The sequence below is a fragment of the Nansenia antarctica genome (assembly GCF_963989245.1).
Source record: "Nansenia antarctica genome assembly, chromosome: 9".
NCBI lineage: Eukaryota > Metazoa > Chordata > Actinopteri > Argentiniformes > Microstomatidae > Nansenia > Nansenia antarctica.
In genome coordinates this window covers 31,886,215-31,904,245 of record NC_137679.1, presented here as the reverse complement: position 1 = coordinate 31,904,245, position 18,031 = coordinate 31,886,215, and the positions used below count along the sequence as shown (strand labels likewise).

General features: G+C 44.6%; 1 protein-coding gene across 1 annotated transcript in view; it reads right to left on the bottom strand.

Annotated features, from left to right (window-relative positions):
• LOC308165751 (myocyte-specific enhancer factor 2A-like) overlaps positions 1-18,031 on the bottom strand; it is a 54,462-nt gene that overhangs the window by 21,403 nt on the left and 15,028 nt on the right. The window contains exons 3-4 of the mRNA XM_080539903.1: positions 16,531-16,725; positions 4,814-5,017 (exon numbers count right to left, since the gene is read on the bottom strand). Coding sequence (XP_080396029.1) covers positions 4,814-5,017; positions 16,531-16,584 — 258 coding nt within the window. The 5' untranslated portion in view covers positions 16,585-16,725. The remainder of the gene's footprint in view (positions 1-4,813; positions 5,018-16,530; positions 16,726-18,031) is intronic.

Genomic DNA, 18,031 nt, shown 5'->3' with positions numbered 1-18,031 from the left:
CATGTCAACATCCAAGCAGTTTTTCCTCCTGCTTCCATGCTTCCAACTACGTCAACGAAGTTATACAGCTTCTTCCTATCATAAAAAGACAATAAAACAAAGATAAATCTTTCTGAATTAGAGTATCTTAAGTATCTTAAATATTTCTGATTGATATGAATGGGATGACCATGAGGGGAGTGATGTGGGATGATACCCTAATCAAATAAAAGTCTGTTAACACCAGAATTTCCTTGTGTAAGCAGCAAGCGTATGTGTAATGCTGTTTAAATATTAATCTCAATTTTTTACTCTTTACAGGGTCCACCTTATGTCCTTCATATTTCAAACTGTCAAAATAAACTTGCCAGGTACTTGGCTAGCTAAGCCCAATGTCAACACCACTGCTGTGTTGATTTGGTTTAAATGACAGTCCTTATGTCGTCCTACACTCAAACTGTCACTGCTCACCTGGAGGAGAGAGAGGGAAGAGAGACCAAAGCCTGATTTCAGCACCTAGTGATCAGTCAGATATTAAAAGCTTTAATCTATAAACCGTCCTCATTTGCTGAACATTACAAAAAAAAGAATTTGTTTTCCATCCTTGCCCTAAAAAGACAAATTATTACAATCCTTTAACCGAAAAACAACTGGCTTAAATCCTACTTTGCTCCAGTGTACCTAATCTTGCAGCAGAGTAATGACCAAGTTTTCAGGGATTTGAGGAGAAAGGATTCTGAACTGTGCCATGATTGAGGAGAGAGAGGCTTACATAACTACTAAAACCTCTTTTGTGCAGTCTAAGTACTTTTTTGCCTTTAAAGCTGTGCTTTGCCAAAATCCTGAACTTTTTTTGACCTTATGACTATGACATAAGACAATATATATCAAAAATATGGTTCTGTCCATGTATGCTGAATTACAAATATGTATGTTGTATATCATCATTGAGACTTTGCTATATGGTTCATACCTAAGATGAGAAAATGTTTTGGAGTTAAACCTCCTTAGAAATTTGTCTTAAACTGATAAAACAATACAAAACAAAACAACATGCATGTGTACGTATCCTACAGCCATCTCAAATATCAAACCAGGCTTTATCAGATCATGGAAGGGATCTCTGGAGCCTTGCCGTCTTAAAGTCAAGTTGAAAAATTAAAGTGTTTCCAAATCAAAATCTTTATTTGTTGTTGTTATCAAAGACACATCAGGCCTCCTCCCATTTTTGGATTAATCTTTTAAAGTTGGGAATTTTCCCAGATGGGATGGCAGAGTGTGTGTGTGTGTGTGTGTGTGTGTGCGTGTGTGTGTGTGTGTGTGTGTGTGTGTGTGTGTGTGTGTGTGTGCATGCGTGTTTGTTGGTTTGGGCGTGATGTGGCATGCTACGCTACAACCCCTGAGAGAAGTTTCTATCTGCTGCAGGCAGGCAAAACCATCCGGGTGGTCCGGAATCCATTTAGGAAACTTACATTTGTAAACTTTGTAAACTTTCAATAAATGACTAATAGAGTACAAACAGTCTAATATCCCTGGCTTACTATTTCTTAGATCAACAGAGGTAACTAAATACTGACAGTACTGCCCCCCTCTTGTGCTGACAAAATATATATATAAAAAAAAGAAAAAAAATCCCTAGCCTGATCCAAAGTCTGTTATGACAGGTGAAATCAAATTGGACACCATAATAAATCAAGCCAATAGAGTTACAGTATTGGGTTACAGTTAATCATCGCATTCATTTGTCATTATGTTTTTCATCTGTCTTCTTCTTTCTAAGAATGTGTTGCATGCTGCATACTTTGGAACACTGTTCTGTTCTCACTGGAGCTCTAACTCCAACCGCATGCCACCTCTGTCTCATTATTCGGACAACCACATTGATCAATCACACTAATTGAACAGTCTGGACACTGCAGTCACTCCAGCCCACATAGCCGCAGTAAATGGTCGCTCATTATAAAAGATGCTATCCTGCCGACACACACTGCTCTCATTGAGGTTGACATTCAAAACTTTATCTTTCCCATATGGTCTTTATTAGCTCACTGTGCAGAGTTGTCTTTGCCTAAAGATATTTTAACAGTCTCTCTGCCAAATAAAGGAGAACGTGAAAACGGTTTATAGTTTAACAGTGTCGGGTGTGCGCACGCTGGCGTGTGCTCTCCTAACAAATTCTATGTTCTAAAAGGCTAACCGCAGTTTTGAAAAAGAAAGATATATTCACAGGCATTCCATTGTGCAGTATTGACATGCCATTGAACGTTGATAATGCTTCCAAAGAAGCAACCCATTGTAGTCTCTGCGGAGATGGTCGTTTTGTCGACCGGCAAGCATAGTCAAATCCAGTGCCTGAATGTTGCAAATAGCATAACCAATATGTAAAGGGCAGACCTCTAATTTCACAGGCTGTGTTTTTGCTAGATGTCTTGTCTCGCTGCCGTTCGGGTACAAACAAATCAGGGGCAGATACAGGCAAATTCACCTCAGGTTTATGAGCTGTAGAGATGACACAGGTGGCTGTTGTCTAGCTCTGTGGTTTTGACACGCTGTGCCACTGTTCCACCGACATGCCAGGCATGTACAGTGAGCCTTTATAATGGCTACTGTACTTATCTCAGGTCAGGATTCCCTCCTTTGTCATGGTACAATCCCTTTATGGACACACCTCCACCCTCTATCTCATCTATCTCAAATTCATTTCCCTACCAAACTCCGGAAGGACACTGAGCAGGAAATGTGGAGTTTTATTTGTGACGTGTGTGTCAATATCGGTTTAATTCAATTTAATCATTGACATCTGCCAGCATAAGCATGTGATCCCCATCTGACCAGAGGGAGAAGAGATCTCTTTAAACCGGTTCATTCTACCTCTAACACGCTCACTATGAGGGACGGGAGGCATGGCTTTTGAGCCCTGATGGCTTTTTTTTGGGGGGGGGGGTTTCAATCAAGATATGTTCTCTCTAGACTACCACAATTATGTCGCTAGTCCTCTCTCAAAAAAGAGACTGAAGGTTAAACAAATGTAGTTGTTGTAAGTCGTTTTGGATAAAGGCATCTGCCAAAAATACCGTAAATGTAATGTAACGTTTTCTTGTCAGGGATAGATAGACATACGTTTCGGCTTAAGCATTCAGTGTAATTCACCTGCACTATTCACAACCCTCATCGCTACTTCGCCCCTTCATAGAGAGAGTGATCTAAATACAGCTAGCATACAGTCCATACATTCCCATAGTGAGACATTCAGAGCCAGATAATTTAAGGCCATGCGGTGCAGTGCACAGCTCCGCTCCTTCTTCAAGTCAGGGATGAAAACATTGCCAGTTTGAAGTCCTGGGAGAGACGCATGAAAACAAACTAAACAATCTGTTTGGGAAGTTTTCTCTTCCTCTGAAAATTCAACCCCTCTTAACATACTCCTCCTTGGGTGTTACGAGGGCTGGGAACGGGCTGAGGAACAGCGACGACAACTCTCTCTTTCTCTCTTTCTCTCTCTCTTTCTCTCTCTCAGTAACGCAAACATTGCATTGTGGTTACGTAAACACACAAACGTGACTCATCTGGGCCATTCATTCTTAATGGAGGTGAGGCCAACCAGCTCTGAGTGGAGCGGCCTGCTCTGGGACTGGGGCGGTGAGGGAACAGCCGCGGCGCCAGCATGATGACACAGCTTGGTAAGACACAGACGTGGACGGATGGAGCTCCGAAATGAAATCGAAAGCCCCCATCAAAAACAACATCTCACTCCCACATCTCCTCAGACTCGCGTCCCCATGCTTCACAAACAGCAGTCCTGTACTGTAGGTGATGCGGCGATGTGTGACTTTTAGCGATGTTTGCATAAGTAATGCACGTCAAGCTTAACTTGTACAGTAACTGTATTGTGTGAATATCAACATTGTAACAGATACACTAAAACATTTGTTTTAGCTTGTACAGCATTCCATGACTTGGCATCGCGTGTTTGTTTTTTACTCTGGTTTCAGAGATGCTGTGGACCAGAAGTGCGTCACCCGCCTGTATTTGGAGCCCCCGAGGTACGCGGTCATCTGTCTTTGTTGAGACTCCCTCCCTCATTCCCTGTCTGTTTGTTTAAACTTTAAAGGACTGCATGTTCCACTGTCACTATGTGGTAGAGTGGAGAAGAATCAGAAGCGCAACTTTCTACTGTACAGTGTGTCTCGTTGGTCTGTGCTTTTGATACACAAACCCACTGCTCAAGTCAACTTGAAATGGCGGTAACACCATAGGCTTCCGAATGTAAACATCGCGACTGTAAACATTCAAGGATTTTCCTGGTGATCAGAAAGCAAAGAATCGGAGAGTAAATACTCAGGAAAACAAGTGTGCTGTGCACTTCCAGTGCAGTTGGGATTTTTTTTCTCAAGGTAGTCTCGGTCTCAGTCACTAGGGACCGGTTCCTTCACATGAACAGGTTGCCATGGTTTTTGTAGTGATTCATTGGATCAGAATACAAGCCCTGGCCTCTGAAACAATAGATTTTCCCCATCCTCCATCACCGGGGCTTCAACAGCCTACTCAGTGCATTATTTTTAGCATTCCATATAACAGCATGTTGCTCTGCTCTACCTATTGTATTGTACTTTGACAAAATAGTCATAGTTGGTAAAGTGCGAGCGAACATCGTCAAATAAAATGAGAAACGACCAAAGTGATGGTGTGAAGACATCGCACCTTTTTAATCACACTGTAGAGCACTGTAACACTCTCTTTCTCTCTCAGTCTCTCTCTTTCCCTCTCTGTCTCTCTTTCTCTCTCTTTCTCTCTCTCTCTCTCTTTATACCAAATTAATGCGTTTGACGCTCACCTCCACAATGTCCGAGTTGGTTCTGCTCTCGTGCGGCTCATTGTACTCTGTGTATTTCAGCAGCACCTTGTCCATGTCGGTGCTGGCGTACTGGAACAGCTTGTTTGTGCTGTTGAAGATGATCAGTGCTATCTCGCAGTCGCAGAGGACGCTCAGCTCGTAGGCCTTCTTCATTAGGCCGAACTTCCTCTTCGTGAACGTCACCTGAAAGACAGGAACAAAGACAGAGAGAAAAACACACCTTTAACATAACAAACTGTAACATTCAGTCATTAGTGATAAGCCCATTAGGTCACCCCTTACATAAAGGTGCCCCTTACTTGTGTAGTAAGCCTGTAATTACTTCAGTAATAACTCTGTATCACCTTGTCGTTACCTAGTACATTTGTTGTCTATCCTTGTGTTACCATAGATACTGAAATAACTCCAGAACCTTGAATAATGCTCAAGAAAGTAAATAAACATGCTGAAGACAAATTACTATTATCCCTAAGCACATCCCATGTACATGGCTGATATAATGTTCGTGACGCCATTTGATAATAAGGAGATCTTTCTTGGTCACGTGGCCGGAAATGATATATTGATGACTCAGAGAGAAGGTTGAATCGTAATCATTGTATTAGGCAGATCTGGGTTGCATTCCCATGTACAGATGTTTCCAAGGCAGCATGCTCTGTTAAGTCCCAGCTTCAAGCATGGCTACGACATGGCTGGTGCCGAGCCTGGCTGTGGCATAGAGATGCCAAGCAAAGTATTGATGTTTGTTACAGCTTATATACAGTTCTCAGAGAGGGAAATAGCTTTACCTCGTAACTTACAATAGTGACATTAGTTCCCATACATGGCTCTATCCTGTGTTCATGCTGCTCTGCTCTTGCTGACCACTGCAGTGAGGCTCCTATGTCCTTTAGAGTTAAACTGGTCTCACTGTTACTTGATATGGTATGTGCCTGCTCCTAAATATGTTGTTCTCTACTGAGAGTGGGCACACATAAAATATGTTTAAGGTTAAACAATGAGTATTGCAATATTTGATAGACACACAACATTTGCATATAGTCACACAAAAACGCATCATATCAGCTCACTCTTTTTTTTCCCCATGATGTAAGATTAATTTGACTGGTAAATTATTTCTATTGAAAAACATGTGGAGTTCTTAACAAAGTCAATGAATGGCCACATCAGAAATACATTAGGCATTGGTTCCATCATACAAAGTACATTATATGTCAATATAACAATGTCTGGAAGTAGATCTTCAATCAAAGGAACGGCCTTGTGTTTCTGGTAACAAGGAGTGCTATTTGATTCTTTGATGGTCATCAGTCTTGCACGTGTTCTTGCCTCTGTTCACAGCGTTAATAGGTTTTATTAACTTAAGACAATTTTAGCATTATCATTACACTACACCCCTCCTTTTCTTGACTTAAGTCTATAAAATCTTAAGCTTTCCATCAATTGATTGTGGAATTAACCTGCTCAGAAACAGTTGGAAACAAAAATACAGATGTTAAGCATTAGTCTGTTAATTGGGTTATCTGGACTGTTGTTCCCGTCCCTTAGAATTCCTAGAAGAAAGTTTGTAAGTTCATGCCATGAATAGTGTGTGCATGGTATAATTCAGCTGTTTACTGCTGATGACACTGTTAGTTGCGTGCGTCAGTACAATTGAACAATTACGACTACATAAAAGTATGTGTAAGTCTCTCTTGTCATCATCATGTCTCTGTCTTAAATCATAAGAATTAACATTTCCATTGTTTGTCACATTGAAATGTCATTAGTTTGTCTCATTTCTCTTGTTTCATCCGGCAATAGCTTCCTTCAGCATCTGCAACATTCTCTCCCCACTTCTGCAATGGTTAATATAGACCAGATCTGAACATCATCTCGGTCTCTGAGTCCTTCGCTCAATGTCTCTTGATTTCCTTGATTCTGTCAGGAAATAGAATCGACAGGCATTGTCAGAATACATTCCAGGTCTTTCTTGCTGAATTGTGTTTTCTCCATCAGAAATGTCCTCCTTTGATGTTTCACAGTCTTAGAGTCTTAATGTGTATTTCTCTGTTCACTAAATCAATCAAAATGTTATATGTCTGCTGAATCAACACAGATTTGCATGATAATTTCAATATGAGACCAATTTGTCTATTTGTTGTATGTTGTAGCTCGATGTGTGTGTGTGTGTGTGTGTGTGTGTGTGTGTTTGGTTACAGGAGCAGTCTCCGTTCTATTAATAGCCTAGGGTCAGAGTTTTAACACTCTCGCCCTGTTGTGAAGCTTGGTTCAGAAATATGGTTGTTATTCATTTCATTCTTAATGATAACATTCTGCATGCCATACATAGTAGTTTGCTTCCCATGATGTTAATAGACATGCGGTTTTAGTAATCAATTATGTTGATTGAAACTTCTCTTAGAGTATTTTAAATATTATGGCCAAATCTTTTCAAACTTAGTTTTCCTCAAAGTGCTGTGCTTTCAATCACGTATTTAAGGTCTTGTCCCTAACTTAATACACAATAGACTTCTGCTTTGTTCCTTACAAAGTTCAGAATCTCAATAAATCCTAACTCTCAGTGTTTTGACCAGTCACACCGTTTTTGACTATACAGCGCCTTCTATTCAAACTATTTTAATTTAGTACTTTCCAATATCAATACATCTCCTTTTTGAAAAAAATTAGATTCGTTCTAGAACAGCAATTCAGGTTAAGCAAATAATTACATTGTGCCTTACCTGTTTCGCTGAATCTAGCATCCTGTTCGTTAGAAGCCATTTGATATAATGTTCGTGACGCCATTTGATAATAAGGAGATCTTTCTTGGTCACGTGGCCGGAAATGATATATTGATGACTCAGAGAGAAGGTTGAATCGTAATCATTGTATTAGGCAGATCTGGGTTGCATTCCCATGTACAGATGTTTCCAAGGCAGCATGCTCTGTTAAGTCCCAGCTTCAAGCATGGCTACGACATGGCTGGTGCCGAGCCTGGCTGTGGCATAGAGATGCCAAGCAAAGTATTGATGTTTGTTACAGCTTATATACAGTTCTCAGAGAGGGAAATAGCTTTACCTCGTAACTTACAATAGTGACATTAGTTCCCATACATGGCTCTATCCTGTGTTCATGCTGCTCTGCTCTTGCTGACCACTGCAGTGAGGCTCCTATGTCCTTTAGAGTTAAACTGGTCTCACTGTTACTTGATATGGTATGTGCCTGCTCCTAAATATGTTGTTCTCTACTGAGAGTGGGCACACATAAAATATGTTTAAGGTTAAACAATGAGTATTGCAATATTTGATAGACACACAACATTTGCATATAGTCACACAAAAACGCATCATATCAATGGCCTACCTACACTTAAGCACACAGTCACTTTACTCTACTCAATACTACATCTTACACGCATTGCCACCGAGCTCAATACTTTTATTTATATATATATATTTTTTACTATTTGTACTGCTCAATTGTGTCCTGTCTTATATGTCTTATTTGTCTCCTACAACTTGTTATCTGTCCAATTGTCTCACTTAAGTCTTATAACTATTACCACTTTATTTATCTTGACTTATTGCCTTATTTGTCTTTGTGCTGCAATGTCAGGAACCAAAGGCTAAGAATTTTACTCTCTTACACTTGTGTAATGTCATGTAACAATACAACTTGAAACTTGAGACTTGAAGAGCAGCCCCATGGTATTGACATGGACTCTGTTAGCCTGCAGCTACAGTATACCAGCTATTGACCCCTGCACAGCAGCAGCCAATCCATTCCTGCCCAGAGAGAGCAATGAGGTTGACACTGTGTATGTGTGTATGTGTGTGTGTATGTGTGTGTGTGTGTGTGTGTGTGTGTGTGTCAGCTGTTTGACAGTGAGAGGTCAACACAGCTGAATAGCAATAGATGCACAGTTGGCAATATAGTGCAATAATGTTAGTCGGAGAGAGGGCGAGATACAGTCCAAGCATTGATCGAACTGTAACATGATCCTATTTCATTTTGATATGCAGCGAGAGAGAGAGAGAGAGAGAGAGAGAGAGAGAGAGAGAGAGAGAGAGAGAGAGAGAGAGAGAGAGAGAGAGGGAGAGTGTGACAGACAGTCACACAGACAGACAGACAGAGGGAAATTAATGAGTAAATTAATTTGTGTGTGAGAGAGAGACACACGAGCACACACACACACACACACACACACGCACACACGCTCACACACACACACACACACACACACACACACACACACACACACACACACACAGTAACACTGTAGGTACTTAGGTGGCGTAGTGGGTTAAGCGTTGACCATGTAACCGCAGGGTTCCCGGTTCGATTCCGGCCACAGACATGTTGTGCATGTCATCCCTTCTCTCTCTCTCTCTCACCCATCCTTCCTGTCATATCTCTACTGTCTCTATCACAATAATATATACAATAATAATATGAGTGGGACTGCCCCACTCAGAAAAAAACACACACAAAAAAACACTGTAGGTAGTGTAGGTTAGAGTTTACACACACTGTACTATGGCTACACTACTAGCACAGTAGTCTCCAGCAACCAATGTCAGGTTCGGTCATCGGGGGTTAACTGAAGTGAAAAGGGAAATTTCACAAATAATACCGGAGCTATAACCATCTGAGCCGATTGTTTCTGGCGACCGCAGTGCTTGGTGATGGGAGTACACTCCTGTATTATCATTGCGATTCCGTCAAGATCAAACCAGAGCGTGTCACAGTGAAGGGGAACAGGGATATGGTAGTGTTTGTTTTCTCTGAGAAAAACAGTGAGACACAGAGACCCGTCGGAGGCTGACTTCATCAAACAGAAATGGTTCTCTCTCTGTGAGGAGCGTCTCAGCTCAAAGGGACAGACATCCAAGTCAAGTCGACTTTATTTAGAAAGCACATTTTTTTAAAACGTGCGCTGACCAAAGTGCTGTACATGGATTAAAATCACAATAAAGGCAATAAAATCACAATATATACAATCACAATAACGTAGGCATAAAGACATACATAGAAAGTATATAAATAACAAACAAATCAAAAACCACATTAAGGAAACGCTAAAGAATAGAAGAATGTTTTAAGCCTGGATTTAAAGGAGTGGATGGAGGGGGCAGATCTGATTGAGAGGGGGATGCTATTTCACAGTCTAGGGGGTGCGACAGAAAACGCACCGTCACCCCTGAGCTTTAGCCTTGATTTTGGGACAGCCAGGAGCCCTAAGCTAGATGACCTGAGAGACCTGGAGGTGGAATAAGGTCTGTGATGTAGGAGGACTGCCTATTCGGAGCTTTAAAAACAGACAGGAGGACCTTGAAGTCAATCCTGAACCACACTGGAAGCCAATGGAGAGAGGCCAGAATTGGGGTAATAATGGTCTCTCTTCCGGGTACCTGTCAGGAGCCTGGTAGCGGCGTTCTGGACAAGTTGCAGGCGGGACGGAGACGACTGACTAATCCCTGTATAAGTATAGTCTACTCATGAGGTTATGAAGGCGTGGATGACCTTCTCAAGGTCTTTGAATGAGAGAAAGGGCTTGATTTCTGCAATGGGGATGTGGGAGTGGGGGGATGTGAATGTAACTAGATGGGATAGGTCTTGGTGACGTTCACGTTGGAGATGATGGTCTGATCTCAGTGATGGGAAGGGGAATGGAGGAGCAGGAAGGAGGGAAGGAGGGAGTGAAGGGAAGGTGGAGGGGGGTGGGTGAAGGGGGAGAAGGGGGAGATTGAGACCCCATCTGGGAGAGTGTGACACGTACCCTCTGGCTCCCTTGGCTCCTACATACAGACTGACAGACAGACAGACAGAGGGACGTCACCCCGTCCTGTCTGGCCAGAGCAGCTCTAGAGGAAGGGGAGGAGCGAACAGGAAACAGAAACAGAACCCAGGGGAAGGCTCATGGTCCATCATCACCATGCCAACCTGAACAAGCAGAAGACTTCTAGAAGGTTCTTCATACTAACAGCCTCTCTGAACTGCAGCTAATAAGGAACTTATACAAGTAATTATTAGTATAAGAAATACCATACAAGGAGTCAAACAGGAGGGATCTTATCCAGATCCCTTATCCATTACTGCAAGAATGCTAACAAAGCTAAAACTCATTGTTTGACTTAAATTGGCATGAATTATTTACTGTCCGGCCGCGGCTCAAAGCTGTGATAAATATTGATGGCACTAGACTGATAATTTCCCCTTATCCATTTTTCATTATGTTCCTTCCCTAGTCTGAATCATAAGTAATAGTCATGTTATCTTCTCCTCCTCCACAGAGCTCCCAGCAGAGCGGTCTGAGTCATTGCAGGGTCCACTCTGGAATCTTCTGTCGTGACTGGTGATGTGATGAACACAACACGCCATGGAGCACGGCTGGGTTTAATGACTCACACTGATGTTTAATGACACACACAGACCACTTCAGACACCACCAATGAAACTACCCCTGGTGACCTACGACCCCCTCCCTAGTGTGTGTGTGTGTGTGTGTGTGTGTGTGTGTGTGTGCACATTTCACTTTGTTTTGATGTCTCACTGTCTGAGTAATGACTGAGGGGAAGAGAGTGATATACAGGACAGGGTGTGTTGTTGTCATGGCTCACAGTGCAAGAAGTGTTACTCAGCTGGAACACCGATGGATTCAAGTTCAAGTCGATATCCGCATCAGCAAAACGCACAACACTTGCATACATCTTGCATTCATGTCAATGGGAAATGCGCGTGATGATTCAACACACACGCACTGATCTCGAGGTACGATTCCACCCTTACTGAGTGACAGTTTTGACAGGAGAATGTTTGAAATCATATTCATATCACAAAGCGTGATCATTGCCAGTGATAACCATTAAATATGATACAAAATGTCCCCCTCCCTCTAACAAAATTGACATACGTATAGTGTATCTTCATGTATCTTCACGAACAATGGTCTCAATCTCATCAGTCTATTGTAAAGGAGGTCTGCGGTACATACAGTACAGTTAATAATGGCGGCTCTACCTCTGCTGTCTTCAGTAGCCTTTCTAATATTTCCATATCTACGTTAAATCTAACACAAGCTATCCATTAGCATGCCACTCCTGGGTTAGCATCAGTGTGTGTTCAGTGAAGCTCTGTGGCTTGGCCTGGCTCTCAGAACAATCTCCTCTTACTGTCCTGTCCTGGTCCGAGGCTGTTATGTGAAGGTCTGTGAGGAGCACCGGCATCATAGTGTATGCATGAAGGAACTTCTCCTTTTCATATTTCATAACACGAAGGTGGCACACAGGGTCATCTTTTGGTGAACATGTTAAAAGGGTTCAAATGGCTTGAGAAAAGTTTGCACACCGTAGGCTGCTCCAGGTTCTCAGAGTAAATAAATACACTTAGAAAATGAAATAAAAAGAAGTGTTTCAGAGCCATGAATGTTTTGAAAGAAAAGCAAGTAAATAAGAGATAAATGGAGAGATTGTGGTCCTCTGTGGCTCAGGTGGTAGAGCATGGCGTTAACAACGCTAAGGTTGCAGGTTTGACTCACGCTGGGAACATTTACTGAACGATGTATGCACTGACTGCAATGTAAGCCGCTTTGGATAAAAAGTGCCGGCTAATAGCATATATATTAAGTTGGCCAAAGTTAGAGAAGTTTTAAAGGTGAACGCTACTGTGTTTTTTTACTGTTTTTCAGCTTTAATTCAAAGGCTGAGTGGAATATGTTGTGGCCAACTGTAGCCTAAATGGGTAGTGTGTATAATTGCTACTAATTGAAATGTAAGGTTGTTGATTTGAGTATATGCTGTCTAAAACGAACCAAAAAGTTAGCACAAGTGGCAGAAACTCAATCCGCATCTAATGTATTCATTTATTCCAATAAAGGTCGAGACCTTATTCGAAGCCCTCCCAAAGATTATGCAAGTAGGGAGGATGGCTCCCAACGACACCCTGTGTATCAGTCCATAATTAGCCCAGTTCCAGCTCACTTTCTTTGAATGTCAGGGATATTAATTGCCTGCAGAGCAGACCAGAGCCACATAGATAGAGCTGGTGCTTGTCACCACAACAGGACATATGCTAATGATTATTCCCTGGGGTGGTCATAGGGAGAGCCATCCCTGGAGAGCAGAGCCTGGGAGCCTCATAGCCAACATCATCATCCCTAACCAGCAAACACTCTCGTCTACTTCATTAGAATAGCATAGAATGCATCATGGAATTAGAATAACATTTGAATTCCAATTCTATGGAATGCATCATCCCCATTAACTACACACAGTACTGTGGTTATGCAGATTCATCGTTGATGAGGTGACCTAGCTACAACATAATGACAACACTGCTAGCTGTATCCTTCCTGAGGAGTATTTGCTCTAGTGATGTCCTGTACAGCGAGGGGTCATGGCAGAGGGTCTGTTCCTCTGTGGAGAACACTTTATGCATTACAATGAGCCCGTCCTCCGATTTCTACCTGCACCAGCCTCCCCTCTACTGCACAGTTCATGTATGTGTTGCTCCCTCTGTAGCAACAGAAATGTTCAAGTCTACAGGACAGAAGAATGTATCAAAGAAAAAGAAGGAATGTCCGCAACTCTAGTATGCTCTCAAGATGTATGAAAAACAGACGCATAAAAAAACAGACGTTTCCATCTGAAAGGTTGTTGACCAAAATGAAGATCCAATTTGGATCGAAACATTGTCTGTTTTTTGTGTGCATCTGACTTAAATCACCATGGGAACATAGCAGAGTTGCAAACATGTATTTATTTTCTTCACGTGATAGCACTGATAGTGATGCGGCTGCCCCATTCATACTGTACTCTACTGTAACATTCTGTTTCAAACATCTCATTAAAATGTGGTTAAGCTGAGATACACAAACATAAAAATACACATATGTATTTCCAGCCCATCCATCCCTGTTTGCAGAGGCTGAGACAGAGGTCCAGACAGACAGGGATCTGTAGTGCAGCTGGGGGGTGTTATATTTAGAGGGAGGCAGACAGAGTGGATTCCAGCGGGCTCTACTCTGTGGCTGGGCTGGGAGATGGAGAGAGGCAGGCAGAGAAGGCCAGTGTGTGTCCCTCTGACCCACCCTGCTAATGACAGGGTGCCGTCCAGCCCAGGCTAACCCTAATTACTGCCCCAGCAACCAGCTGCGACCACAGGCAGTGATGCCTACCTCCCTGCCTGCCTGACTGACTCCCAGCCTGCCTATCTGCCTCCCAGCCACATGGGGCCCCAGGTCCAGACACCCAGACACCCAGAGGACCAGAGGACCAGAGGACCAGAGGACCAGACACCCAGAGGCCCAGACACCTAGAGGCCCAGACACCCAGAGGCCCAGACACCCAGAGGCCCAGACACCTAGAGGCCCAGAGGACCAGAGGACCAGACACCTAGAGGACCAGAGGACCAGAGGACCAGACACCCAGAGGCCCAGAGGACCAGAGGCCAGGAGGCCCAGAGGACCAGAGGACCAGAGGACCAGAGGCCCAGAGGACCAGAGGGCCAGAGGACCAGAGGACCAGAGGACCAGAGGACCAGAGGCCCAGAGGCCCAGAGGACCAGAGGACCAGAGGACCAGAGGCCCAGAGGCCCAGAGGACCAGAGGACCAGAGGACCAGAGGACCAGAGGCCAGGAGGCCCAGAGGACCAGAGGACCAGAGGCCAGGAGGCCCAGAGGACCAGAGGACCAGACACCTAGAGGCCCAGAGGACCAGAGGCCCAGAGGACCAGAGGCCCAGAGGACCAGACACCTAGAGGCCCAGAGGACCAGACACCTAGAGGCCCAGAGGCCCAGACACCTAGAGGCCCAGAGTACCAGAGGACCAGTGGACCAGACACCCAGAAGCTCAGAGGACCAGAGGCCCAGAGGCCCAGAGGACCAGAGGCCCAGAGGACCAGACACCTAGAGGCCCAGAGGCCCAGAGGCCCAGAGGACCAGAGGCCCAGAGGACCAGAGGACCGGAGGACCAGACACTCAGAGGACCAGAGGACCAGAGGCCCAGAGGCCCAGAGGCCCAGAGGACCAGAGGACCAGAGGACCAGAGGCCCAGAGGACCAGAGGACCAGACACTCAGAGGACCAGAGGACTAGAGGCCCAGAGGACCAGAGGACCAGAGGACCAGAGGACCAGAGGCCAGGAGGCCGAGAGGACCAGAGGCCAGGAGGCCCACAGGACCAGAGGACCAGACACCCAGAGGACCAGACACCTAGAGGCCCAGAGGACCAGACACCTAGAGGCCCAGAGGACCAGAGTACCAGAGGACCAGTCACCCAGTGGACCAGACACCTAGAGGACCAGAGGCCCAGACACCTAGAGGCCCAGAGGCCCAGAGGACCAGAGGACCAGAGGACCAGAGGCCCAGAGGCCCAGAGGCCCAGAGGACCAGAGGCCCAGAGGACCAGACACTCAGAGGACCAGAGGCCCAGACACCCAGAGGACTAGAGGACCAGAGGCCCAGAGGACCAGAGGACCAGAGGACCAGAGGACCAGAGGACTAGAGGACCAGAGGACCAGAGGCCCAGAGGACCAGAGGACCGGAGGACCAGAGGCCCAGACACCCAGAGGACTAGAGGACCAGAGGACCAGAGGCCCAGAGGACCAGAGGACCGGAGGACCAGAGGACCAGAAGCCCAGATGCTCACAGGTCAGGACCAGCCTTCCAGTAGCCCACACCTTACCTGGGAGGAACCAACCACCCTGAAGCCACCACCACATCCTCTTTAATTGAACTTACACGGGCCAGAGAGAGAAAGAATGTACTGTATATTCAGAATAAAGGGAAGCTCTAACACAATGACATACTGTACCTGACATTGTCACTGATTTATATAAAACATAACAGAAAAAAAAGGTGCACTTCTATAGACTAGACTTCTCATAGATGTTCTCTCATTCCACACTTATATACTGTATATGTTCACGGATCCTCTGATCATGCCGACCCAACAGACATACGATACTCATTTACTGTGCAAACCAGTGGAGGCTGGTGGAGGTAGAAATCGAAGGATGGGCTCATTATTACAAGCCTCCACCGGGTAAACCCTTGTGTAGGGATCATGCTGTATAGGGGTGTACTGTACCGTAGAGGTGTGGAGTGAAAGTGAGTAGTTAACTTATTCAGTGCCGAGGGCGAATAAAGTCAAATTGTCAACATTTTGAGTGCCAAGGGTGATTTCACTCACCGAAAATGCATAAATGACGATGCTTCATTTTGTAGCCAATCAAACTATTGTTGCTAGGTAAATACCACATAAAATGATTGGCACTCTAGGTGGTGAGTGTTCCGGAATTTCTTGGCAGTTGGTGAGTTAACAGGGTTCCTACAAGTTTCAACAAGTCAAATTTAAGATCTTTTTAGACCTTTTTTAGACCTCTTTGAATAGAATTTTAGACCTATTCGCGACACCATATAATAGCTTTTTGTCATCCTCGAGGTGATGAAATTAGGGATTTCACTGCCATACAGACAAAAAAGGAAGCGAATTGTCATTTTTTGGTTCCAGCTTGATTCATTTCCGCGTAAATACATGTGGTCGGACTGATTTCCTTGCAGGATCTAATTTTTAAGAACTAGCACCTCATTTTTAGACCGAATAACTGACATTTTGGACCTTATTAGGCCTTGTAAATTGGGTTGCTGGATTTTAGACTTTAAGGCTTTTTAAGACCAGCGCGGGAACCCTGAGTTCAAGTGAAAGGTGACACCCACCTGCCTGTTCCTCTCATCCATGATCCTCGTGATCTGGATCTTCTTCCTCCCCATGATGAACTTCCTCTGGTCTCTCTGACACCCGACAGAATATCAGACAGAACTCCCAAACGATTATATTCCCAAGGAATCCTTAGCACATTGTTGTCCTCGTCACTTGTTGTTGTTCTTCCAACGTCGTCAGCACATCAAGACCTGCGACCGGAGAGACAGGGGAGACATGAGGTCAACGGTGAACGATCAGATACGTGCTATCATTATGACTCAAGGGAAACACACAGAAAATATTTGCTTGAAATAACTGTTTGTGCATTACTATCCTACAAAGAATAGAATCAATGATCATCATCCGCATTTCTAAACTAAGCTGTTTACATAATGTATAATGTAAGACTTTCACACCAGAGTTTCAAACAGCTCCAGCATGATGGACTACAGTAAAGTACCGCTATCAACTAGCTCCTGCCTCAGAGTCCTCCTGGAATGTCTGTTTTTCTCCAGGCAGAGCGCCCAGCTCTCTCCCACCACTCTCTCTCTCTCTCTCTCTCTCTCTCTCTCTCCTGTCCCACCTCTCTCTCTTTCTCTCTCTCTCTCCTGTCCCACCTCTCTCTCTATCACTCTCTCTCTCTCTATCTCTATCTCTCTCTCTCTCTCTCTCTCTCTATCTCTCTCTCTCTCTCTCCTGTCCCACCTCTCTCTCTTTCTCTCTTTCTCTCTCTCTCTCTCCTGTCGCACCTCTCTCTCTATCTCTCTCTCTCTCTCTCTCTCTCTCTCTTTCTCTCTCCTGTCCCACCTCTCTCTCTTTCTCTCTCTCTCCTGTCCCACCTCTCTCTCTCTCTCTCTATCTATCTCTCTCTCTCTCTCTCTCCTGTCCCACCTCTCTCTCTTTCTCTCTCTCTCTCTCTCCTGTCCCACCTCTCTCTCTCTCTATCTCTCTCTCTCCTGTCCCACCTCTCTCTCTTTCTCTCTCTCTCCTGTCCCAACTCTCTCTCTCTCTCTCCTGTCCCACCTCTCTCTCTCTCTCTTTCTTACCTCCCCCGCCTCTCCCTCTCTCTCTCTCCCCCCTTCTCGTCCCAGCAGTATGTCTCTGAGCTTGAGCCTGACCCTGGGCTCCTCAGCTCCTCCTGAGCTCTCTCTCCTATCTCCTAATCTGATAGGATCTGGGGGGCACGGTAGCAGAGGCAGTGCAGGGCAGGGCAGGGTGAAGGAGGGTTTATCCTAACCCCTCTGGATTACTGGAGCACGTGGAGCCACAGCCCTGCCAGCTACGTATATACTTCCTGCCCAATAGAGTCCTGGAGGAGATGACTGCCGCTTCTAGAGCTGAGGAATGGGAAGGCAGAGTCACCTCGGGATAGTTCTGTTTAAAGCACAGAGCGTACACTGATACCTGGTTGAGCTGTACCTTACAGAGCTTCCATACATCTGTCTTACTGTACCTTACCATCTAGTTCTCATTAGATATTTAAAAATGTTTTAAATGGATATTAAAATTATCACA